Source organism: Apodemus sylvaticus, chromosome 2 (genome assembly GCF_947179515.1).
Source record: "Apodemus sylvaticus chromosome 2, mApoSyl1.1, whole genome shotgun sequence".
NCBI classification, from domain to species: domain Eukaryota; kingdom Metazoa; phylum Chordata; class Mammalia; order Rodentia; family Muridae; genus Apodemus; species Apodemus sylvaticus.
The window spans coordinates 67,858,910-67,883,591 of NC_067473.1; the positions used below are offsets into that span (position 1 = coordinate 67,858,910).

Genomic DNA, 24,682 nt, shown 5'->3' on the forward strand with positions numbered 1-24,682 from the left:
CTCCCGTCCGGCGGCAGGGGCGGGCCGCGGGTGGGGCGCCGGGGCGGCCTGGCCTGGCTGGGGACCGCGGCGGGCGCCCGGACCTGGAGGGGACTCTCGGACCGGCCCGGGGCAGCATGTGACTCCGACCAGGTGGGTGCTCTCCTCTCTGCTCAACCCGGGACTCTGGGTGGTCGTGGTGCCGGGTGGAGGTGAGGCAGGGGCGGGAAAGGGAAGAGAACTAGGCCTCCCCGGGGACCAGTCCCAGGCAGGTCCCGGGGCGCAGGCTCCGGAAATGGGGGGCTGGGCCAGTGGGCCGGGCTCCGAGTGAGGGGCTGAGTACCTGGTCGGGAATGGGAAGGGAGCCGGAAGGAATGGCCTCTTGGAAAAGTTTGCTTTCCAGCCAGGTCTGAGCCTGGGCACCCTGCCCCGCGATGTTCCCGGGCCAAGAATCAGAACTTTTTTTCCTGCCTGAAAGTTGGGACCCTGGGGAAAGCTGACTCCGATGATAAAGAATTCTTGAGATTCAGCTTCTAGATGGTTCCTTACCTGGAAGTGCCTTTTTTTTTTTTCTTTTGTAACCAGGCCTGGGCCTTGCTTCGTTATCTTCGCGGCATTTACATGCCTACGTATGTGTGAATCTGTGTACACACCTCTCTCCGCTCTTAACTAAGGCTCTGAAATCGGAATCAAGGATCTTTGCGCTGAGTTCCCTCTCCTCCATTTACCTGTATAGAGGGAGTTTCTTGTTGGCCTCGGCACAAGGTTCTTAGGAACGTGTAAAAGAGCTGTTCCACAGCCTGCTAGATCGCGGGTTCAGGAGCCCGTTTTCAGATTCCTAGGTCGGGGCATCTTCTACAAATGCCTTTTAGCAGAACTGGCCCGCGAGAGCTAATTCTGGAGCCTCGGTTTTCAAGACTTCGTCCCCTCTGCTCACTCCCCTCCCCCTTTTCTGGATCTTGGGTTCTCTGGACAATCTTGTCCTCCTGTCGGCCTAGCAGTGAACTCTGGCCCGCACTGTGTCAGACTGAGGGGGAAGGGCACGCCAAACAGGAGGGTTGGGAGGGTGGTTTCCTTTCAGCTTCCTTCCTCCCTTGCTCTCCCACTGTGCTCCCAGGTTTACTTCAAAAGCACCAAGTCCCAGAGAAGCGGCCCCCAGTGTGGCCTCTTCCAGGACTTCCTGCTTTATCTACACCTGGGGTATTCAAGCTTCTGGCTCTATCACAACAGGCATCATTTGTTAACCAGTCCTTAGGTCTAAGTCTGAAACCATGAGCATTAAAAGGACATGGGAGGTGGGGGGCGGGGGGGCGGGGGGGGCGGGGGGTGGGGAACGCAAGGGGAAGCTGAGAAGGAGACAGCTTCTAAATTCTAAGTTTGTGGTAAAAGAGAAATGTAAGCTTTGGGAGGAAGCCAGAAGGAATGTAAAGGGATACCTCTTTTCAAAAGACAGAAATTGAAGATGTAGCCAAAGTTTTCATCTATCTGTTTTCCCTAGAAGGTATGGCTGCCCATAATGTGGTTTGTCTGAAGTTGTGTGTGGTCACGTTATGGACTTGTCTGTCTTCAGGATAGACAAGAAGACGTCATTTGTGGTGTCTGGAATAGTCACTTACTCTGGTGTGGACAGAAGTGGGATCTCGTGAGATGATGTTGACCAGGATGGTGTAGACACAAACAGGTGATAGACAGCCTCTGTTGTAAACAGGACCCCGTGCTGACGTGTGTAGAGTAAACTGGCCACTTGGAGTGTCTAATGTACAAAGAATCAATGGCATTTGTATGCCAAGGACAAACACATCACACCTTAGCTCACTGGTGGGCCCCACAGCCAACGGTGGGCCTGAGGGCTTAAGCATCCCACTTAAGAGTGTCAGTTCACAACATTCAAGACATTAGGCAGGAGGTGAAAGATGCCTGCTCCATTCTTTACTGGGTCGGTTGGACAAGTCATAACAGTGGTGTCTTACTACACTTACTTTGGTGACTGGAATATTGAGGGTAGTAATGTCCAACACTGAATCAAGATACATATCTGTGCGGTGATTATATGAGATAAATGAAATGAGGGTATCTTTCAGATGGAAAATGGGAGATTTGTTTTCCTACTGTAGGCAGAAGTATAAATGCCACTGCAATGCATTGCAAATCCAGGAGATAAGGAAGGGTGTCTTTTAAATCCTTTTTCACCTGGTGATTCGAAATGGATAGGAGCTAAAGCGTTGGTTGAGGAGTCTCTGTGAGATTGTGGAGGTCTTACTGTGTTCTGCACTGTTCTGTTAATGGGATCACATGGAGCTTTGTCTGTGGGGTCTTGAAGATGTGACATGTCTCTGGTCTGGAGAGAAGCCAGTTCCCTGTGATGCTGTGCCCTGTCTCTCCCTGTGTGCAGATAAATAGTGATTTATCACCTCAGATGAGAGGGATATGAGGATGTTTCAACTCTTAACGGAATAGGTAGTTTAAAAAAATCCCATTCTAATGCCTTTATGTGAATATTTCACAGATTTCCTTTAGCTTTCTCCATGTTCTAGCAGGGTCATGCCTGTCTGCATAGGATTATTAAGATAGAATTAAATATAAGAACTAAGGGTATGTGCTAAGTTTGAGTTATAAACAAGTAGGCAAGTAGGTGGCTGGCTTTCTTTCTCCCTTCTTCCTTTCTCTCTCTTTATCTCTCTGAAAGAAAGATAGAGAAAGAGAGAGAGGAGAGGAGAGGAGAGGAGAGGAGAGGAGAGAGATCTTTCTTTTCTTTCTGGGCTTTTGAGACAGACTTCTCTTTGTACTCCTCACTGTCCTAGTAGACTAGGCTGTCCTCAAACTTTGAGATCTTCCTGGCTCTGCCTCCTGATTGCTGGGATTAAAGGGGTGTGCCACTACGTCGCTGTGACTACTGTATTTCTAAAAAGATAAAGAACATAGTTGTGAGATTGCAGAAACAGACACGTGTGTCCCTAAATCAGAACTGAAAATATCAACATAGCACATAGTGTATGTAGATGAAGTCAGCTACAACAAAAGCTCATCTATAAATCCAGGGAGTCCTCTTTAAAGGGTATGGTGCCATTGGGCGAGAGGGATCCAGACAGTATAGATGCTGGAGAGGAGAGATAACAGGGTTAGTCACATAGTTTTTGAGGCAGATAGGAGCAAGTTATTTAACATGTGGCTGAGAGAATAAGGTCACATTATATATCATTTATACATATATTTAAGGGCTAGATAGAGTAAATCACATACTGCTGGTTAACTGGAAAAGGACATAAAAGACCTTGGATCCATGTGCATTTATGCTAATCACATATACTTGCCCTATATAGATAATATCTGCATCTGTGAGGTGACCAGGAACTTGTTACAGACCACATCTGCAAGGTGCCTAGGGACCTGCTTGTTTGGTTATGTCAGATTCTATTGCAGAGAGACTGCAAGGGTTGATTAAATTGATGTCTGTGTGTGTGTGTGCGCGCGCGCGCGCGTGCATGTACTACACATACTTAGCAACTCTGCCCGACAACAAAAAGCATCCTTACAGGTGGCTTTTAAACCACCTTTAAACCTGGAACAGACCAGAAAGCTGCCTAGTTGGGCATAGTGAGCCCCACCCCACCCCCAGGGCCATGGGGGCGGCACCTGTGCTGTGGTTGGGTGACTGTGTGCTTCCAATAGACTCTGATCTGGAGGCTTTGCTTCAGCTTACATGGATCCTTTGCTTAGGACACGGACTCTGTGGGCTTTAGTTTGCCTCTGCAAGTTGAGGAAAGTTTTATGTTTCTAGGAATGTCTCTGCAGTCTTACAGCCTTCTATTTCTTTCCTACACACATTCGGTTTCTCAGATCATTAATATCTGTACTTCCTATGACTTTTAAAGATAACAATGAACTTTTTGTATTATGTTAGTTAATCTTCATTAGAACTGTGAAGGAAACAATTTCCCCATCTCTTATAGATAAGGAAGGGATATTTAAATAGATTAAATGATTCCTACAGTTGACTTAAATAGTAGCAAAGAATCAAAAAGGAGGAATTGAAAAACACTTTCGTAACTGCCCATCTTTCCCAAGGACCACAAAAAGTAAGGCAGAGAGGACTGCACATTTGAGACAGCAGAGGACTTGCACTCACAGATGCTGAGCTAGCTGGGAGATCGACCATAAAACCTTCGGTAGTGGGGACTGCACAGTTGACATGGTAGAGAGCGCGCCCTCTTGGAGCTCCTGATACAGCTGGGAAATGCTGGACAAGTTCTATGTGTTTTTCAGGAGAAGCAGAGAATTCTCTGGGATGGAATTCTAGCAGTGGAGTACCACACATGAAGGCCCATAGCTGAGAGAAGGTGGAGAGCTGAGCGTAGAGAGAGGCAGGTGCTGAGAAAGGAAGGCAGAGGCCACATGGTGCAGTGTCTAAGCTTTGCTGATTATTTGGGAATTATCTTAAGTCTAGTCAGCAGATACCAAGGAATTTAAACTATAAGTGGTATTTTGTGTGGAGAATGCACTGTACGTGTGGAGGTTGGGGCTAGTTGCGCTCCATGTATAAAGATATGTGAAAGCCGGGTGGGCAATAGTGGCACACAGCATTAGTCCTAGCACTTGGGAAACAGAGGGAGGCAGATTTCTGAGTTCGAGGCTAGCCTGGTCTACAGAGTGAGTTCCAGAACAGCAGGGCTACACAGAGAAACAGTCTCAAAAAACAAAATAGAGAGAGGGTGGGAGGGAGGGAGGAAGAGAGAGAGAGAGAGAGAAAGAGAGAGAGAGAGAGAGAGAGAGAGAGAGAGAGAGAGAGAGAGAGAGAGAGAGAGAGAGAGAGATGTGAATATACTATGGACACTTTTGACCTGGAGGGAAACAAAAGATTTATTCTTTATGTTTAAAATATTTATTGAGCACTTACTATGGGCTAATGTTGTGCTAGATATAGGCAACTAAACAAATCATGTTTTACACTCCTTGCCATTTTGGGGTGAGATTAAGGTTAAATAAGAACACATAATTATATGGTTGAAATGATTTAAATGCAAAGGAAAAGTGAAGTGAGTTATAATTTTTTTTCATTACTTGAAATAGAAATGTAGTTTAAGTGATTTGAGGAATTAGAAACCCAAAGAAAGCATCAATCAAAGCAGGATAATGGCCTAAGTGCGAAGGAAAGTCCTGATGTGAGTAGTGATAGTCACAACCAGCACCAAAGTGTGATCTAAAAGATCCTGGTAGAATGGCACCTATTGAGCCTGGCGGAGTGGGTGGGCCGGGAGGCTCTGAACGTAGCTCATAGGCAGGACTCAGTTTAGATATTCAGAAGATGCATGCTGCTAGGAATGCTTAGATACTGGTTAAGTGTTAGAGCACTGGTTCTCAACCTTCCCTTCCTTTGTGGGGTGTTGGCTGACCCTATCTCAGGGGTCACCTAAGGCCATTGGAAAATATAGATATTTATTTTACAACTCATAACAGTGGCAAAGTTATAGTAATGAAATAGCAATGAAAATAATTTTGTGGTTGAAGGGGGGGGGGTTCTCCATAATGTGAGGAAGTGTTTTAAAGGGTCACAGACTTGGGAAGGTTGAAGAACCACTGGTTTAGGGAGGTAGTCATGGCCTAGAGGAGACAAGGTAACGCGGTGGAGCATGGGAAAGCGAGAGAGTAGGCACGCAAGCTTCTTTTGAAGTATATAAATTGAAGCAGCACCTCTCCATTGTTTGATGATTTTTTTTTTATTTTTTATTTTTTTACAGTAGGATATGAAGTGTTGTGTTGGAAGTGGGGATTGGGGAGGCAAGGTAAAAGGTCACAGTGATAGCAGGTAGTGAGAGGAGTTAGCTTGGTGTAGAGGAGAGGATCATAATGAAGGTGGGCCAGCTTTACCAGCCATGTTGAATAGAGTAAGTGGGGTTATCTTAGCAAGCTGTTTTACAACAGCTGTCTCTATAATTTAAAACAAAATCGTTCATTAGTTATAAATTAACTACAGACACTGTAGAAATAGGAAGATGGGTATAAACCAGAATCTGTATAAAGGATTCATTTCTTGCATATTGGTTGTAATAACTTGACCTATTTTAATCCCATGTCAACAGCTCAGGAGGACGGTTCTACTTCTGACACTGCTTCTCTGGGCTGTTAGATATAGGGTGTGTCAACCATCATGTCTGGTAGTTACTTGAGGCTGACTCACACTGAGAGTCCAGATAGTTGACTGGAAGAAACAGACAATGGTATAATAGAATCTAGAGGGCAATGACCACTGGGAGTTCCTGGAACTCCTTGACAATTGAATGCTAATTGAATTGTTTGTAATCATATTTTCCCACAAGGGTACAAGATCAAACAGCTTTGTCTTGGTCACTGCTGATTATCTGATACTTTAAAGGGTCCATAGGTAATAGTGTGTGTTGTGTTTGTGTGTGTGTTGTACACACATATATATGTATATTATAGAGGCCAGAATTGATGCCAGATATTTTTCTAGAAAGCTTTCCATCTTATCTTTTGAGAGAATCTCTCATTGAACTGGCACTTACTGGTCGACTAGACAGGCTGACCAGGAAGCGCTGGAGATCTACCTGCCCCGGACCTCACCCGCACACGGTAGGATTGTAGACACACATGATTCTTCCTGGAATTTTTATGGCCATGCTAGGGTTCTTACGCTTGTGCATCAGGCCAACCAAACTGTCCTCCATTCTCTCTTGGTAAATCTTCATTATACTTACTAATTGAACCATCACCCCAATCCCTCTAAGTAAGTCCTTAATGACTACAGAGATGACTTAGCAGTTACAAACACTTGACGCTCTTTCAGAGGACAGGGATTCAGCTCCTAGCACCTACAGTAATGGCTGATAATCATATAACTCCAGTTCCAGGGGACCTATTGCCCTCTTCTGAGTCCTGTGGGCACATACAGATATGTATAAATAAGAATAAATTTTAAAAAATTTATATAACTCAGTTTAATTTAAAAATAAGTAAAGTTAAACAGGACACATACTAAGGTCAGTGTTTGTGTCACTATATACCTGTCTAGAATGATCCTAAATGGAACCAAAGAAGTTTCCCATTCATCTTATTTTTGATCTTTCCCTGTGTACACAGACACAGAAAAGGCACTAGAAACTTATTTTGTATCCTTCCGTAGGATTCAGCCCTGATGGAGGCTGAGGAGCCTGAACATGGAGTACCCACACCCGTCCCCGACATAGAAGAATTTAGAGCTATCCCTGAAGGGATCATGAGGAGCAGTCAGATCCCTGCCTTGGATGCAGAAGCTCAAGAAGGCCAAGACCCATCCTATAAGTGGACAGACGGACACAGACCCTTGATGGACCAGTCAAAAGCGTTAAGGGCCATGAGTGACCATACGCCTGATAGTATGGCAATTTTCTTCAAGAAAGAATCTTCGAATGTGGAGACAAGCCAGGAAATCCTTTTGGCTGAGGCCTGTGACACTCCAGACCAGCAGGAAGCTGTAACCCAGAGCCTTAAAGACAGATTGTCAAGAACAATAGCTGCCTCTGAGCTCTTGGCCTGTGCTGCCCAGGAAGAATTGCTAGACATACCCAGCAAACTAGACAGCAGAGTGGAGGCAGAATTGCAGCCAGAACTTTTGTCTTTGACTTTGGCAGTTAGCAAAGAGAAAGAAGAGGAAGAAACCTCCCCAGATACCTCAACCCCTAGAGGATTTTGGCCTCCCTGCAAAACTCACCCTGGTGAGACTGACCGGACTGAGAGCGGTGGAAGTGATCTGCTTAGGCAGGGGAAACAGCTGCATTTGGAGGTCACACAAGAAAATCAAGGGCAAGAAGGCTTCCTCCAACCTCAGGAAGCCCAGGGACTGGAGGAGCAAGAAGGACAGGAAGTAGACATTCAGGAGGAAGGAACTCTGAACGAAGACATTTGTTTTGGTGGGCTCCCGGGAGAGCAGGAGGAGGTGGAAGAGGAGTTTAATGGCAACAAGGAAGAGCAGAAGCAGGAGCAGATCCAAAACTGTATGCTATGTGGAGGACAGTGGGGAAGTGAGAGGCTCCATGGGGAATTAGAAGGTCTGAATTACAGTGAGATGGGCCAAGAGAACAGGGAAAGGAAGGTTTGGGTTCAGAGAGATTCAGAAGAAGAGGGACAGGACTGGGAATTAAGGGAGCTGGGAGAGAGGAGGGTAACTAGTCAGTGTGCAGAGTATCAAAGGTTGGTAGAGAAGCCAGAGAATGTAAGGAGAAAGCAGGAAGGTCATGATCAAACAGGAAGAGTGATGCCTGCTGGGGACCAGAAGGATGTTGTAGACTCAGGTGACAGGGAACAAGGGAATGGGGCAAGCGGTGGGCAGATAGCAGTGGAAAGGAGCAGACCAGGAGAGGACAGTAAGCCTTGTCTTCAGATGGCTTCTGTAGCTCCTGAAGTTCTCTCCCCAAGTACATTGTTCCAAGGTATCTCTTCTTCTGTGGCTGATAGTCCACAGATTCAGAGGGAGCCTGTGTCTGAGGAACTGACCCCTCAAGCTTCTGCACTGGAGCCAACGGAATGGTCTCACCAACTCATTTCTCCACCTGCTTCTTTTGCTCCCGAAGAATCCCTTGATAATAGGACTCACAATAGCCTGCAAGAAGAAGTCAGGCTTAGGAAGGTTATCTCTGCTAGTACATCTGTGGCTCTGGCAGGGACACCAGATTCACCTCCTTTCACTCCTCCCAATGTTTTCTCTAGCACTGCCACCTTGTCACCTGTTAGCTCTTCAGCTACCCTTCCTGAGAAGGAGACCCTAGCAGCCTCTGTCTCAGCTGACACTCCACCTCATTGTGGGCCGTGGGAGACTCCTCCACTACCTGCAAAATCCTCCAGGGACCCATGTGCCACTTCTGACACAGCCAGCCCTCACAGCCCTCTTAGCAGCTACGCTGGAGTCACCCAACATCTAAGAAGCAACTCATTCCCAGGCTCTCACAGGACGGAGCAGACTCCAGATTCTCTGGGGATGTCACTCTCTTTCTCTCATTTGGAATTACCTCAGAGGCTCCCCAAACCAGCCATCTATGGCTCTCTGATCCCAAGAAGAAACAGAAGAAGTAGGGATGGTGTCATCTTTTCAGAATCCTCTACTACTTTTTTTCCTTTGAAACAGGACTCTGAAGAATTCCCTTCAAATCCAGAGAGGCCCAGCACTCCTCATGGTAGTGAGCCATGGGGCTCCCCACAGAACTCAGCCATCGGCTCTCCTGCAAATGCTGCTTCTCCACCCACTGTCTCCATGGATATGACGATACATGAAGCTTTGCCTCCTCCTCCCCCAGAGAAGAGACATAGCTACAGTCACATAGTGGAGAGAGATGGTCTTCTTCATGCAGTAGCCCCTACACTGAAGCGGCATAGCCATCCTCCTCCACTGGCCCTAACTTCAGGGCTCCATAGATTTTCTGACCCCATTGTGGCAAGGCAGTACCGCCCTCTGCCATCTACCCCAGAAAGCCCACACCATACCCAGCCCTCCATCCCCTCCAGGCTGAGATACAACAAACCATTACCCCCAACTCCTGATATGCCTGAGCTCTGCCATTCCTCCATCTCTCCCTCTAATATCTCAAGGATGTACAAGCCTCTACCCCCAGTTCCTATCATAGATTTTTCCTCTGAACCACCTCCATTACCCCCAAAGTCCAGGGGGAGAAGCAGGAGTGTCCAGGGAGGAATTATACATTCAGGAGGTCAAACCAAACCAAGACCTACTAGTCAAGATTGGACAGCTTCGACTCTCTCTGTTGGACGGACCTCCTGGCCCCCAGCCACAGGCAGATCAACAGAATCTTTGCCTTCCACTAGTAGGTGTAATAGTGAAGTGTCCCCTGGCCTGGCTTTCAGCAACATGACAAACCTTCTTAGTCCCTCTTCTCCTACTACTCCTTGGATCCCAGAGCTTCAGAGACCTACCAGTAAGGATGAGTCAGGACTCACTGAAGAGTTTGAGGTGCCGGTGAGAAGATCATTTAGAAGATCAGCCCCTCAGGAGGAATGCAATAATACAAGAATGTCAGTTTTAGGATCAAGAAAGAAGTCAGAAAAACCCATTCATTATCAACTGGAGAAGGCATCCAGCTGGCCTCACAGACGGGACTCAGCAATAACATCAGAGAATAGCAGTGGAGAGGTTCTGGGCCAGGTACCCAACAAGCAAAAGGGCTGGAACCGGCAAGGCCTGCGTAGACCTTCAATTTTGCCTGAGAGCTCTTCAGGTAAGTAAGGAGCAGAGACTATAGAACCAGTTATGTTAGACAAAGCTTTTATTCTACGTCTTCTATCTGAGGGGTCTGTCTCCACTGCTCTCTCTGCAGCTTCATTCACCTGCCTCACCTACATCAGCTCAGAAACTCATGGCCCACTATGATCCCATCAGAATGTCCCCCTCTCTTTTTACCTTTCCATCTCTGCTTCCCCTGAAGCCCACCTCTCCCTGAAGGTGCTAGACTCCCTCTGTTGCTATACCTTTTGAAAATCTTAAAGCACTCTTTCTTTGTGCATTTTCCATCTTGCACGAAGGCTGGGGCCATAGCTAATATATCTTCTGGAGCTCCTATCCTGACATGAGCGCCAGGGACACAGTGGATACTGGGCTTTAGAATAACTTTGGCATTGTCTTCTCTTCCAGATCGCAGTAGAACTGTCTCCTCTTTGCTCATCTGTGGCTTCTGCTCATCTTCTCACCTACTCTAAATGTCCCTGTTTTACCACCCATTTCTCTTTTCAGATTTACAAAATCCAGCTGTGGGAAGACTTCCTGGCTCTTCAGATTCTGTTGTTTTCCGGTGAGTTGCCCTGTCTCCTCATTATTTTTACTCTACCGGCTTCATTTATGATACTAAGATTTCCTTAGTAAGAATTCAGTAGATAAAGATCCTGGGACCCAAAATTACTGCTGCTTCTATGTCCAAAAAGTAAGGGGAGGAAGAAAGAGGCCTCAGGATTGCAGGGAAGGAAGGTGCTTGTTTGTGCATACCCAGTCCTGCCTTCTGTGTCTGAGTCACCTGTCATCCTAAGGCATATGGCTATAAACCAGTCTCCTTCACATACTGTCCAAAAGACCCCGGAATTACAAAGTAGGGTTATTGTTGAGATGCCCCACTGCATGTGCAAGTTCTCCCTAAGTCCTCAGATCTCCCCTAGACTGTGAGATAAGGGAGAAGGGTTGAATGGAGGGACCAGTGGTGGGGACAGCCTGAAGCATCTTTCCTTCAGTCCCGAACCCAGCATGGACATGGAAGGTTAGAGATTTTCAAATCTAAAGTTGCTCAGGGTCTGCTATCTCACAGTCAGTATGCATCTCAAAGCCTACCTACTCCACAGGGAGAAGAAACCAAAGGAGGGGATGGGAGGTTTTTCAAGACGTTGCTCCAAGCTCATCAACTCCTGTGAGTACTTTAAAACTTGTGTGTGCTTTCTGCCTAAAAGTGGGACAGGGACTCATGAGTGCCAACAGTTGAATGGTAGTGTTCAGAGGAAGGGTTACCAGAGGTCAGCTATAGATGGCAGTTTCTCTTGGTGAGCTTCCACTCACTTCATTTCCTCAGGATTTTCTCCTTTTCCCATGCATTTTTACCCACAGCCCAGCTACTTTATCAGGAGTACAGTGATGTTGTTCTGAATAAGGAGATTCAGAGCCAGCAGCGGCTGGAAAGCCTGGCCGAGCCACCGGGTCTCTCTTCCCCAAGGCATCGTCGAAAGGCAATGGTCTCTTCAGACTCCTACCTACAGCGCCTCTCCATGGCCTCCAGTGGCTCCCTCTGGCAGGAAATCCCTGTGGTGCGCAATAGCACAGTGCTGCTCTCCATGACCCATGAAGATCAGAAACTGCAAGAGGTACTACCAGGGCAGGGCTGGGGAGATAGGGGGACCAAAGTCATATTCGCTAATACTTTATCTCCTCCCTTACCTCTGCCACCAAGAGCAGGCTGTCCCCACCCGACACTCACCTGTATACACAGTGGCTGCTCACTACCATGCTGAAGAATGGGACATGCTCTGAGAATTCAGCACATTCCCTCCTTCCCTCGCTCACGCATGTGCCGTCTACTCTGTCCTGTACTGGCTTGAACTCACTCATACGGAGTGACCAGGCCTAGGAATCTGATGGGAGGGGTGTGAGAGTAACTTCATCACTGACAATCTCCTCTCCACATTTACGAGTGTTTCACATAAGCCATAATACTCATTTTTGCTGGCTCCTTTGAAGAGGACAACCGGAAGTTGTCTGTTGGTTTTTGATCTTACTTAGGCTTTAATATATCCCTTCTTGGTTGTCATCACCAGGATTAAGACTTCAGGAGACACTGCTTATCTGGCCCTAAGCAGTGACCATTAGTTAGTTTTTCATAGGCGGATTCTGCTTTTATATTTGCCTGAAGGAGGAGGTAGAACTTTTCTTCCTAGGGAGAAAATAGGGCCCAATGGGATAGAGTAATATCTAAGTGTTGGGGTTCTATAACAATGATTGAGACACAGTGCCTTTGTAACTATGTTTCTTGACTTTGGCCAAATCACTTGCTGTCTCTAAGCCATTTGTAAAGCAGATACACAGAGTTACTGGGAGAATAAGAAAGATAAATGGTTACTACAGAACAGTCAGAAAATATTAACTATTTGAATTTAGTTGGTTTAGGCCTGGCTTTAACTAATGGGATAATCTTGGATAGGCTATATAATTTAACTGGAAATTCTAAAGTGCAGGTGTTTAGAAAATCACTAACCTGTCCTGTGTTTATTGATCAAATAATGGGAAGATGAAATGGACTCTCTGAAGTCACAAGAGTCCTGATTTGAGCCATGATCCCTCTTGACTTTGCAAGAAGAGAGACCTTGGTATCACCACCTCATACATACATCTTCATTTCATAAAAGCACATCTTGGGAATCTGCAGAGTTCCTTTACAGACTCTATTCCTACTGAAAATTGTGTTTTCTGGTGTGTGTTTGTGGTGGTAGGGTGGTCACTCTATCTATACAAAAAGACAAAAAGACAACAACATCAAAACTCCCGAGATTCAGAAGCTTAAATGAGTCGTTTTAAGTCATGTGGTGTTTGATGGTTATGTTGAGAATAAACCTTCAGTATCATAGTTTGGAGTTGTATAGAAAGTTCAACTGTGTGGTTGGCTACTTCAGTGATCAGCAAGGGATGCATGCCTATTTTACTCTGTTTCCCAGTGGTTCGAGTGACCATGCTGAGAAGGAAAAGGTGTCCAGTCATGGCTCTGAGTTATTGCGCCCCCTGCTGGAGCCGTCATGCCATTCTTAAGTGCTGGCTTTCCCTTTTAAACTACAATGTAGCATCTTCTCTCACATATCCTGCTTCTTTTTATGCCCATCTCTCCTCAGACATCAAATTAAGCTTGTGACCTTCGTCTCTCCCTGACTCAGAGATCTCTGGCTCAGTCCGTGATTCCACCATCTAACCCATTGCCTAGTCAAAAGCAGGGCGTTGGCCTTGGCTCCTCCTCTTTACACCCCACTTCTAGCAAATAAGCAACATTTTCCAAGTCCTGTTTAATGACTAGAGTAGTCCACGTTCCACATGCCTGTGAGGAGGCCTTCATCCTCCATCTAGACATGTTACCCAGTTTCCCAGCACGGCTCTGACGTCTTCTGACCTCTTCTACTCACTGCTTTCTACTCACTGCTTAAAGGTGTTCTCATTCTAAGAAATGAGAACAAAACAAGCAAAAAGCAACTCACCTAACTCCGGAGCTTTTTACCTTTCCACATCTCTTTAAGCTCGTGCTGCATTGTTCACACGATCCGCCAGGCCTCGTGCTGGATTTCCACCTGACCCTCCTGCTTCATTTTTTCTTTTCTTTTAAATAAAATTTCTACAAATGTTCAACTTATTTGTTTCTTTTCTAAAAGTAAATGTCATTGTGTTTGAAATATTAATCACCTTATTAGGAGATCTAGCACAGTCTATTTGTTGCTAAAATTTTTACTCTCACGTGGTAATTTAAAATATCCGTGATATCCCAGTTATTTGTGTATGGGTATGAATGTATCTGTAAGTTTCTTGAAAACATAAAGACTATGTTCCCATTATTCAGCCCCTAAATTGAATCTGGCATACTCAAGTTGTCCTTGGTCCCCTCCTAGACTAAGTTTCATTATTGTGACTAATGAAAAGATGTAGCTAAAGTTCAGTGCTCAACCCTAAAACATTGTTCAGCAGTTTTCATCTACCAGACAGTTCATAAAAGTATTCATTAATCTTCTTCTTTTCCAATCTTCTAGGCCAAGTTTGAGCTGATCGTGTCAGAGGCATCTTACTTGCGCAGTTTAAACATAGCTGTAGATCATTTCCAACATTCACCCCAGCTGCGGGCCACCCTGACCAACCAGGATCATCAGTGGCTCTTCTCTCGTTTGCAGGATGTACGAGATGTCAGCACCACGTGAGACTTCTTCCAAACTCCATTCTGTCAACCTTGCTGTGCTTAGCCATTGAGGTTTCAGCTGCTTTTGTCCCACTTAGAAACCTCTTTGTCGGAGTCTCTGGATAAAAGTGGGCCTGGGCTCCCTCCATGATTCCTTCAGGGGTAGGAAGGGGGATGGGAAGAACTAAGAAGAGGAGGGAGTGTGGAAGGTCACAGGTCTATTAATACAGATGAGTGAGAAGTGCTTCCTAGATTGAGATTTAACTTACATTCTGGGTTTGTACTGTAGTGGACACAATCTATAAGAACCACTGAAAGATTGGCAAACCAAGATAGAATAGAAGAAGAAAAAGAATAGTAGAATTCTATTTAGGTTACATCAGAAATAAACAAGTAACAACCTAGGGGAGGATGGTACTATATAGCAAGAGCACACCGCTAAGGAGAGTCAGGAGAAGTTAGTGATTCATAGAATTAGTTACATATTCAGAATCTTGAGACAGATGCTGGACTGAGGACCCAATAGCTCATGACACTGTTTAAATGCTACACAGGTTCCTTTCAGACCTAGAAGAAAACTTTGAGAACAACATCTTCTCCTTCCAAGTGTGTGATGTTGTCTTGAATCATGCCACAGACTTCCACCGAGTCTACCTGCCTTATGTCACCAACCAGACCTATCAGGAACGCACCTTTCAAAGTCTGATGTAAGAACGATCCCTCTTCATTCCTTTAGTGGACATTGCAGTGACCTTGACTCAATCCCAGCCCAGAGCCCTCTCCAATAATATATGTTCTTGTGCCCGCTTTGTCATCTGAAGTCTCAGCCCATTCCCTATCTTCTCTGCAGTCATATCTGGACCCTGTACATGGGCTCTCCCATTCTTTCCCAATCCCAGATCCTCCACTAGCCCCCATTCTCCATGCCTTCACTGAGCCCCCTTTACTCTCTGCCTCACTTCTCACCCAAGGCTTGCTACTCATACAGGAATAGCAACAGCAGTTTCCGTGAGGTCTTGGAGAAGCTGGAGAGTGACCCCATCTGCCAACGCCTGTCTCTCAAGTCCTTTCTGATACTGCCCTTCCAACGCATCACACGTCTCAAGCTGCTGCTCCAGGTGTGGCAGATACTTCTTTGGTTCAATTCCCTTGACTCAGACATGATCTTGGAAAGTTTGGAGGCAAAAGATCACCCGTTCATTTGTGAAGTTTCCACATCACGTGGAGGATGCGAACAGTTTCCCAGCTGTCCACATCTTTCTTCTCAGAACTCATTGCTTTTGGAACTATGTCCCTGACTTGTCCTTCCTCCTCTCTGGCTCTTGTCCACTATTTGTTCCACAGAACATTCTGAAGAGAACCCAGCCTGGCTCCTCAGAAGAAGCAGAGGCCACAAAGGCACACCATGCCCTAGAGAAGGTAGGCAGCCATTATATCCAATAACCTAAAAGGGATATATAACCATTCAGGGAGATATCTTCCCTCTTCCCCCAATACTCATGACTGAAAAGAGCAAGGAAGATGGGCCCATACTCTAGGGAGAGGTCAGCCCCCTTCTGGCATCTACTGAACTTATTTCTTCACATTTCATATCTAGCAACGATGTTCCTAATACTATAGTCTCTCCTCCCGGTATGTTCTCTTGGGTCATATAAAATAGCCCATCATCCCAGCACATGACTTTGATGCTGCTTTACACAATTCCAGTCTGGTAGACTGAGTTTTTCAGGCATCCTTCCATTAAGGGGACTTAATGGTCAAGACTAACACAATGATCTTCCCCTTCCTTTGCCCTGTTCCATTCACAGCTGATTCGAGACTGCAACAGCAATGTTCAGAGAATGCGGCGGACAGAGGAGCTCATCTACCTGAGCCAGAAGATTGAGTTTGAGTGCAAGGTGAGCTGTCCCTACACACCTCCCTGCCTATGCATCTCTTTAGCATGTCCTACAGACCATCCTCTAACACAGTCATCCAGCCTCCACTGGTTCTACCTCTCCTTCTGTACATTTCTGGAATATGCAAGTGATCATTTCATTCTACAAGACATGTTGATAGGCGAAAGCATAGAAGTATATGTGGATTTTATTACATATTGGTGTAAATGTAGTGGATGCAGATCTATAGATATATCTGTGTGTATGTGCATAAGGAAACAGTATAATCAGAAACGAGGGAGGGGCAGGAGTTACTGGAGGAGGATGAACACCCAACAAATGGATAACAGCAATTTCCCAGAATAAGGATATATAAAAATTTAGGGGTGAGGAATGCTTCTTGAGTCACTAATTTTATCAGATTACCTTCACCCTAATCAAACAACGTGCCATAAATCTCAAAATCTCTTGTCCAAACAAATGTGAAATTGATTCTCAACATTGAAATTGCAGTGCATTACAAATAACATCATTGCTTCCCTAAAAGCGAACAGAAGTCCTCTAAGTTTTCCTGGAGCTCTTTCCCAGGACCCAGCTCCAGGCAGACCCCACCTCAATCTCCTTATCATCAACTCCACCTGATTCTGACTCTGCCTGTCTTGATTCTGACCATCATTAAGGAAAGAGCAGATAACATAACTGCCCCTGCTCTTTGGTTTCCTTGATGCTATGTTGTGCCTTGACTGTTCATTGACATGCTCTGCTTGGGCTTACAGACTTCTGCTCCCACATCATCTCTTGTTAGATCAGAGTCACCTTCCTTTGAGCATGGATCTACGCTAGTACAGCGTAGTTAAAGCGTTCCTAGAGAAGCAATCTGGATTGCTTGGTTTGCAATGGTCCTTAACCTGTGGGTTACAACCTCCTTAGGAGGTTTTATATAAGATATTCTGTATATCTAATGTTTACATTATGATTCATAACAGTAAAATTACAGTTATAAAATAGCAACAAAGTCATTTTATGGTTAGGGGTCACCACAACATAAGGAATTGTATTAAAGGGTTATGGCCTTGGGAAGGTTGAGAAGCATCGCTTTAGAGCAAGAGGGAACATCTGTAATTGGTGATTGGGAGGTTGGGCAGGATCGACAGGAAGCTCCTCACCTACCCCTTCTCTCTTCCTGTTTTGTAGATTTTTCCACTTATTTCACAATCCCGATGGCTGGTGAAGAGTGGGGAGCTGACAGCCCTTGAGTTCAGTGTCTCCCCAGGGCTGAGAAGAAAACTGACCACTCGTCCAATCCACCTACATCTCTTCAATGACTGTCTGTTGCTGTCCCGGCCCCGAGAGTCAGTGGCTGGAATGGGAGGCCAGGGCATATGAAAGAATGGGATAGGACCAGAGGGACATCAAATGACCTGCTGCCAAGGAATCTCTTTTCAGTTAGACAACTCACAGTCTGAGTCATGAGTCAACGAGAGAACAGAAGTAGGAATAGTGTTACCAAACCTGTCCTGTGTTATAGACATGAGTAAACTATAGCAAAGAGATGTCGTCTTTTAAATAAGTTTATTTGTGGCTTCTTTGGGTTGTACCCAGAATAATAGTTGATACAGCTACTTGGCTAATTTCAGAACTGAAACTCTGGTCATTAAGACCTTATAAAGTTAATATTGGTTCTTATCTCTTCAACTCTATCTCTTCTTAAAGTAATGGATATCACTACTGCTGTCAATAGTTGATTGAGACACCGAGGTTATTATATTCAGAGCAAGTTGAGGCCATCACGCAGCTTTTATATGAATACAGTCTGTAGAAGCTAAGGGCAGGGAGGTTGAGTTCAAGACTAGAGGGTGAGGGTGGGTGAAGTACCAAACTATAGACTCAGACTTAAAAGATTTCTATCTTGCAGGGGCAGCCGGTTCCTGGTATTTGACCATGCTCCGTTCTCCTCCATCCGAGGGGAGAAGTGTGAAATGAAGCTGGATGGACCTCACAAAAACCTTTTCCGTCTCTTTCTCCTACACAACGCACAGGGCACCCAAGCTGAATTCCTCTTCCGCACTGAGACTCAGTGAGATGGGGCTGGGCACAGAAGTTGGGGGTGGATGTCCCTGGAGAAAAACATATGCACACCATGACTCAGCATTTCTGGGGTTATTCATAAAAACCCAAGGCTCTAGAGCTAAGCGATAACTTGAAAAAGATTCAGCGTGGGATGAAGATGTCTGCTTTATAGCCTGTACTTGTATAGCACGGGGCTGGGAGATGTCAGGGAGCTGAGCTGGCGTGGAATGAGCCAAGAATTGGATTACTATGTTTGTGAGTGACCAGCTCACCTGTGCAACCCAGCACCAAGGCTGGAGGGCACTTATGTGAATAATCAACACCTTGTATGCTATCTGCTTTTCCTCAGACTCCTAGCTTCATCCTCTATTGAGCAAAAATCTATAGTGTTAAGAAATATGAGTTCTAACCTTTCTGATGATAATAACAAATGAATACATTCACATATACATACCAATTTTGAGAGTTAAAATAATAATTATAGAATTTGACACACCATATAGCAAACTAAAGAACGCCCAGTAGCTTTTCTGGTGCTGTAAGAGATACATGAAGAGCTGTTCTGTAAGATTATTAATCACATCTGTGGCTTAAGGCTCCATGTGATATGGATGCTTTTCAGATTGACCCCTTGGAAGACCAAGTAGGAGCAATAGTTTCTCTCTCTACTCATGGAACAGAGAAGGTAGTGTATTCTGGATTTCATCCAAGATAAATAACCAGAAGTAGATTTGTGTTCTTTTGTAGAGATTTGGGTAGCATCCTTTCGGAAAAGTGAGTGTCATTCTCAATAACCTAGGTACATTGCGAAGCAGAGGATAATATAGGGTAAGATTACATTATACAACAACAATGACTTGGCTTAATTCGTATTAAATAGTAATTTTCAACTTAGACATTTGATTAAAGAGAAGTAAGTGATGATCAAGAGCCATGCAAGGTGGTCATGTCTAAACAGATGAGTGGTTTGTTTGGTATGATTTCCAGACTGGAAAATGTTCATGTGAATGACTAACAGTTCACCTATGACTCTTTCTCAAAGATATGCCTGAGAAAGGCAAGATAAACATGATACACTAACATATAGTGCAAGATCACAAGATCACACTGTGTTTCCAACCAGGCAGGATCCCATTGCCCTTTAGGAGTCATTAGATTAAACAGGTCCTCCCTATAGCCACCTGCCTTCTCCACCATTGGCCCTCAGCCTATGTGCCCCTAGACTGTCACTGAGGCTAAGACTTTCCTTTGTATTTTCAGAAGTGAAAAGCTTCGGTGGATCTCAGCCTTGGCCATGCCCAGAGAGGAGTTGGACCTGCTTGAGTGTTACGGTGAGTAAGGTTATAACAGAGAAAATGGCAGGGTCTGTCTGTGGTCTCCTTTGGATGAGTAGTGTGCTAGGTGGTAACTGTAAAAGGCTTCTGTTTATTGTTTTTCCTCAGAATTTATTTCATGGTAGATTGCTGAAGGTAGAAGCTTTAAATTCTCATGATACATCTGTTTAACAACTGTCCTTCACCATGGCACTCCCTTTCCTTGAGTATTCACTGCCTTAGGCAAATGTTTGTTCTTTGTAAAATATATATTCCTTTAAGTCTTATCTGCTGTGATTTTGACTTAATTTTACCGGTTGAAGATGTACAAGGGAAACCAGGGGAGGCAGTGCAGCCGTAAGGGGGATGGCAGAGGAGCTGCTCGCCTTTGCTTTTACTACTGCCGGATAGCTAAGTCTGCCTACCCAGAGCACCCAGGAGTGGCCAGAGCCCAGCAGGTATCAAAGGAACGCTGGGCTTTTGTGGGATAAAAGAAAAATATTGTGTAATGAACCTTAGAAAGGGATCTAGGAGACTCCATGCTATTTAAGTGCTGTGCAGTTTGTTAGTTAGCTTCATTTGTGGTGGGTAAAGAAGGTAGCAGGGAACTATTTCACTTATAGCATTTCACTTCTGTGGATATAAGAAGGATGACCTTTAGAAAAAAGAAGTGCACTGCTAATAATGTAGCATTCATTCCACTTATTTTCTGCAAAAATCAGTGCATGGAAGTAAAGACAAATCCATCTCAGATAGATTGCTTCTAGAACAGGCATACTCTGAACTTTATTATCTTAAACTTAATTATAATGTATGGAAATGATGCCCAACTCTTAAGAAAGCATGTAGAATTTCCATATTAATCATTTTGATCAAGCATGATCTTGATCAATTACAGATAAGGAAACTGAGGCCAAAAGGGAGCAAGGGTACATAAGTCATGCAGAAAGTTTAACGGTAGAAGGAGATTTTTAAAGGCATGGGATCCCTTATCTGGCACAAGGAAGAAAATGATGCAAGATTCATAGACTTCAATTTTGAGTCTTGTTGGAAAGGCTGTGAATTAAGTTCTGAGTTCTATGCTGAAGATGCCAGTGAACACTTGAAATTTCTGATTGTGAAGATGCAATGTCACAGATCAGGAGCCAAAATTATCATGTGCCATCTTTGGTCCCATTAGTAGCCTTTATTACCATCCCCTTTCTGGCATGACAGTCTTGTGACCAATATATAAAACTTGTGGATGTATTGTTAAGCTTAATATAGCCCATTAGCTTCACCAGCCCTAAAGCTAAGTCTGTTAAGATAATGTCTACAACCTCTAGGAGAGATGTTTCCTTTCTGCTATAATCTGCCTACCCAAAGACCTCACCAGTGTATTGTCAAATATATTATTCATGCCTTGCTTTTCTTCTCTGACCATAAAAGTAACTTTTCCACAGTGGAATGTGTCATTCATGGCAACATGAGTCTATGCTTCCAAGTCATGGTCACTTGTATTTGGCTCAGAACATACTACCTCTTTCTCCCTTTAGAGCACAGTCTGTGCTTTGGACTAGCAAATTAAATCGTGTGCGTAGAACAGTTAGATAAGGGATCCCTGGTTCCCCTTCAACAGTCAGTTGTAAGGAATTCAAACTCCACTGGACAGAAGGGTTAGGGAACACCTCAGGAGGAAGATGGATCTTCAGCCGAACCTCACGTATTTGTCATGATGATTAATTAAATGTGCTCACATGATGTTTTCCAGGCATCTTCCCTAGAGAAGCAGAACTTGTAAAAATTAGATTTCTTACTGATCCTTGTGTTTCTTTACTGTCTTGTTTGATCCCTGGGAGATAAAGATTGTGCCAAACGCCTCTGTTGTTTTCGTCATTTGTTTTCTGGCTTTTATTTTGTTCAGGTTTTGTTTGTTTGTCTGTTTTATTTTTTTTTGTTGTTTTTATTTGTTTGTATTTTTAGATAGGGTCTCACTATGTGGCCCTGACTGACCTTACTGTGTAGAGCAGGCTTGTGTAGAACTCATAAAGATTACCGAGTCTACCTCCTAAGTGTTAGGTTTAAAGGTGTCAGCCAATGGCTTCCTTTGTCTAATGATCTCACACTTGTCTCTACCTCAAGTTGTCCCCCAGTTCCCTCATAATCCCTCATGTATGTCTTACACTGTTCCTAACCTTCGCTCTTCTCTTCTGAAGACTCCCCACAAGTTCAGTGCCTCCGTGCCTATAAGCCCCGAGAGAATGATGAATTGGCACTAGAGAAGGCGGATGTGGTGATGGTGACTCAGCAAAGCAGTGATGGTAAGAGGGAAGATCCTGAGCCACAGGTGGGCCAGCAGAGGCTGGACAGAGGTACACCAGCTTTCTAGGGCCACCATAACAGAGTACTGAAAGCTTAGCAGCAGGTAACAACAGCAATTTATTCTCTCAAGGTTGTAGAGTTGAGAAGTCCCAAATCAAAGTATTGACTGGCTCTTCTGAAGCTTCTAGGAAGGGTTTTTACCTTTTCTCAATCTCACAGACTTCAAAATATCTAATCCTGTCAAAATGTCAAATGCAGAATTCTAATCTCTGCATTTTCCATTAATCGTTGTGGCTCTCTTTGTTCTGTGTGCATCTAAATTACCTCTTCTGTAAAGAGACCAACTCTAACTGATTGATGGACTCCACATGGCCTCAGTGTAACTTTATTAGTTGTATTCAGAGCATTTTCATCCACAAGTTTTATTGCTGTGAAGAGACACCTACAACCGAGACAACTCTTATAAAGGAAAGCATTTAATCCGGGCTGGCTTATAGTTCCAGAGTCTATTATCATCATGGCAGGAAATGTGGTGGCACACAGGCAGCACTCCATTGTGTTGGAGAAGGAGCTGAGAGTTCTACCTCTTGATCCACAGGCAGAAGTGAATGCCACACGAGGCCTGACTTGAGCTTCCGAGACCTCAAAGCACACTTCTTCCAACAAGGCCACACTGCCTAATAGTGCCATGTCCTATGGGCCTACGGGGGCCATTTTTATTCAAACCACCACACCAAATAAGAACAGATTTCAAGTTATCAGGATATTAATTTATAAATAAATACTTTGATGGGCAAAATTCAGCGGATAGTAGGGAAGAAGACTGTAGACTTCAGCAGGCCTAGGGCAGCTCTTTCCATAATATGCCTAGCTGGGCTCTTCGTGATGGAGGATCCTGGTCCAGTCAGCCTCAGGATGTATATTAATTTTCATCAAGGAGGTCCAAGAAGCTAGCATGAACCCTTAACATCTAACTCTTCTTTCCTCTTACTGTATACTGCAGGCTGGCTGGAGGGTGTAAGACTCTCAGATGGGGAGCAAGGCTGGTTTCCTGTCCAACAGGTAGAGTTCATTTCAAACCCAGAGGTCCGTGCTCAGAACCTCAAGGAAGCCCATCGAGTCAAGACTGCCAAACTGCAGCTGGTAGAACAGCAAGTCTAACTGTTCTTGGTGAGGAGTCTTCTGAGCTCATGGACAGCATTCCTAGAAATGGCTAGTCATAGAAACCTGCTGCAGAAGCCTTCTGGGGACCAGGAACTTGGCCTTCTGAAATCCCAAGGATGAGCTCAGTCCCTTGCCCCAGTACTTCTTTGCATTTTGTGCTTGTTAGGGAATATTGAGTGACTGCACACTGGATTCTGGGAACCTTTCTTCATAGGAAAAGGGACTGTGGGGCCTGAGCCTTGGTGCTGTACTTCTGCTACCAGATGGTACTAGTACATCATCTGCTTCTACAATGCAGATTCAGAGCTGGCCGGATGTAAGGTTGTGGACATATGTTACCAGATAGACCTCAGCCCACTCACTGGAGCGAGGTGTTTAATGGGGATTGGCACATCTGGTGGCAAGGTGAACCTGGTGACCTCTAGAATAGCTTCCAATCTGAGACTGTACTCAGTGCATGTGCCCCTGTAGTCCTTGTTTCTTGGTGGTAATGTGAGGGTGGCATTCTCTCACTCTAATAAACTTGGCACTTCTCTGAGTGGTTTCTTCTCAGATTACAATGCGATCTCATAAGAACTCCAGCCTATACAACATGTCGTATAATCTGGTGCACAGATTATATCGGCTACTAGCTTCTTCTAATAAGACTTAGGAGCTTGGGCCAGTGGCTCTGCTTGTTGTAGCTTCAAAACTTATAGAAGGAGTTAGAAGGCACAAGTGGGTAGAGAGCCCATTCAAATAATTTAGCACGTCCATAGGCACAGATAGGTTAATTTGGGAGGATGTAGCAAATGCTATTCTAATCATTTATGACTTTCTGTTGCGACTTTAATTGTAATGAATATGACAATCTAGATCTTCTATCTTTGTGAAAGACAGTGAGTGGAAAGAGTCCTAGGATCCAGTGACCATGCTGCCATGAGTCAATCAGTCCAAATTCTTAAACAGCACCCCTCAATACCCTGCAAAGTCCAAGCCAAGCAAACAATGAATCATTCTCTGTCCCCTTTAACATTGCCTGTCTCAGTTAAAGAATGTGGCCACTATTGTTTGTCTCGAATCCCGTGTGACAACACATGGCATCCTTTGTTCTATCTTTTAAGTGGGGTCATTATAGTCCTTCCTTAGTCATTCTATTATATTTTATGATTAGGAGGGCACAAGGGCAGAGTTGCATTACAGCTTTGCACAAAGGTAAGAATGAAGCAAAATTAATAGCATAATTTAAATAACCTTAACTAACAAATTATTAGCAACTGGTTAATAATATATGTTAATATAACATAATAATATTAACTCTTGACAACACATTGCTTTTTTAATTCATTCTACTAAAAATTCAAGTAAGCTTGCTTCCCTTTTTAAAAATACACTAATATTTTATTTGAGACAGAATGAGTACTACATTAGGGATAATTTTAGGGAAGCCCAGTTGATATGTTCACAACTGACTTTAATATTGTGACATATTTTATATATGTATAGTAATATGTAATTTAATGGCATTCCAAACTATTTGTGTAAGTAATATTAGAATACTGGCCATACAACATGAAGAGAGGTATGTGCAACTTCGCAA

The 24,682-nt window shown here is 44.5% G+C and overlaps 1 protein-coding gene across 1 annotated transcript; it reads left to right on the top strand.

Moving 5' to 3' along the window:
* On the top strand, positions 1-23,642 carry Arhgef5 (Rho guanine nucleotide exchange factor 5). The gene is made up of 15 exons (XM_052173580.1): positions 1-132; positions 7,118-10,199; positions 10,712-10,769; positions 11,308-11,372; positions 11,567-11,820; positions 14,236-14,396; positions 14,933-15,085; positions 15,367-15,496; positions 15,723-15,797; positions 16,187-16,276; positions 17,450-17,607; positions 18,171-18,332; positions 19,586-19,656; positions 21,834-21,938; positions 22,943-23,642. The coding sequence occupies exons 2-15, from the start codon at positions 7,130-7,132 to the stop codon at positions 23,098-23,100; spliced, it is 4,710 nt and encodes a 1,569-aa protein (XP_052029540.1). The 5' UTR covers positions 1-132; positions 7,118-7,129; the 3' UTR covers positions 23,101-23,642.
* Positions 23,643-24,682: the final 1,040 nt, after the last annotated feature.

What these genes read in the sequence shown, in the direction of transcription:
- Arhgef5 (XM_052173580.1), top strand. Translation starts at nt 7,130, where the DNA reads ATGGAGGCTGAGGAGCCTGAACATGGAGTACCCACACCCGTCCCCGAC. An exon ending in CACACCATGCCCTAGAGAAG is followed by an intron (nt 15,798 to 16,186) that starts GTAGGCAGCCAT and finishes TTCCATTCACAG; the next exon opens with CTGATTCGAGACTGCAACAG. An exon ending in TTGCTGTCCCGGCCCCGAGA is followed by an intron (nt 17,608 to 18,170) that starts GTCAGTGGCTGG and finishes TCTATCTTGCAG; the next exon opens with GGGCAGCCGGTTCCTGGTAT.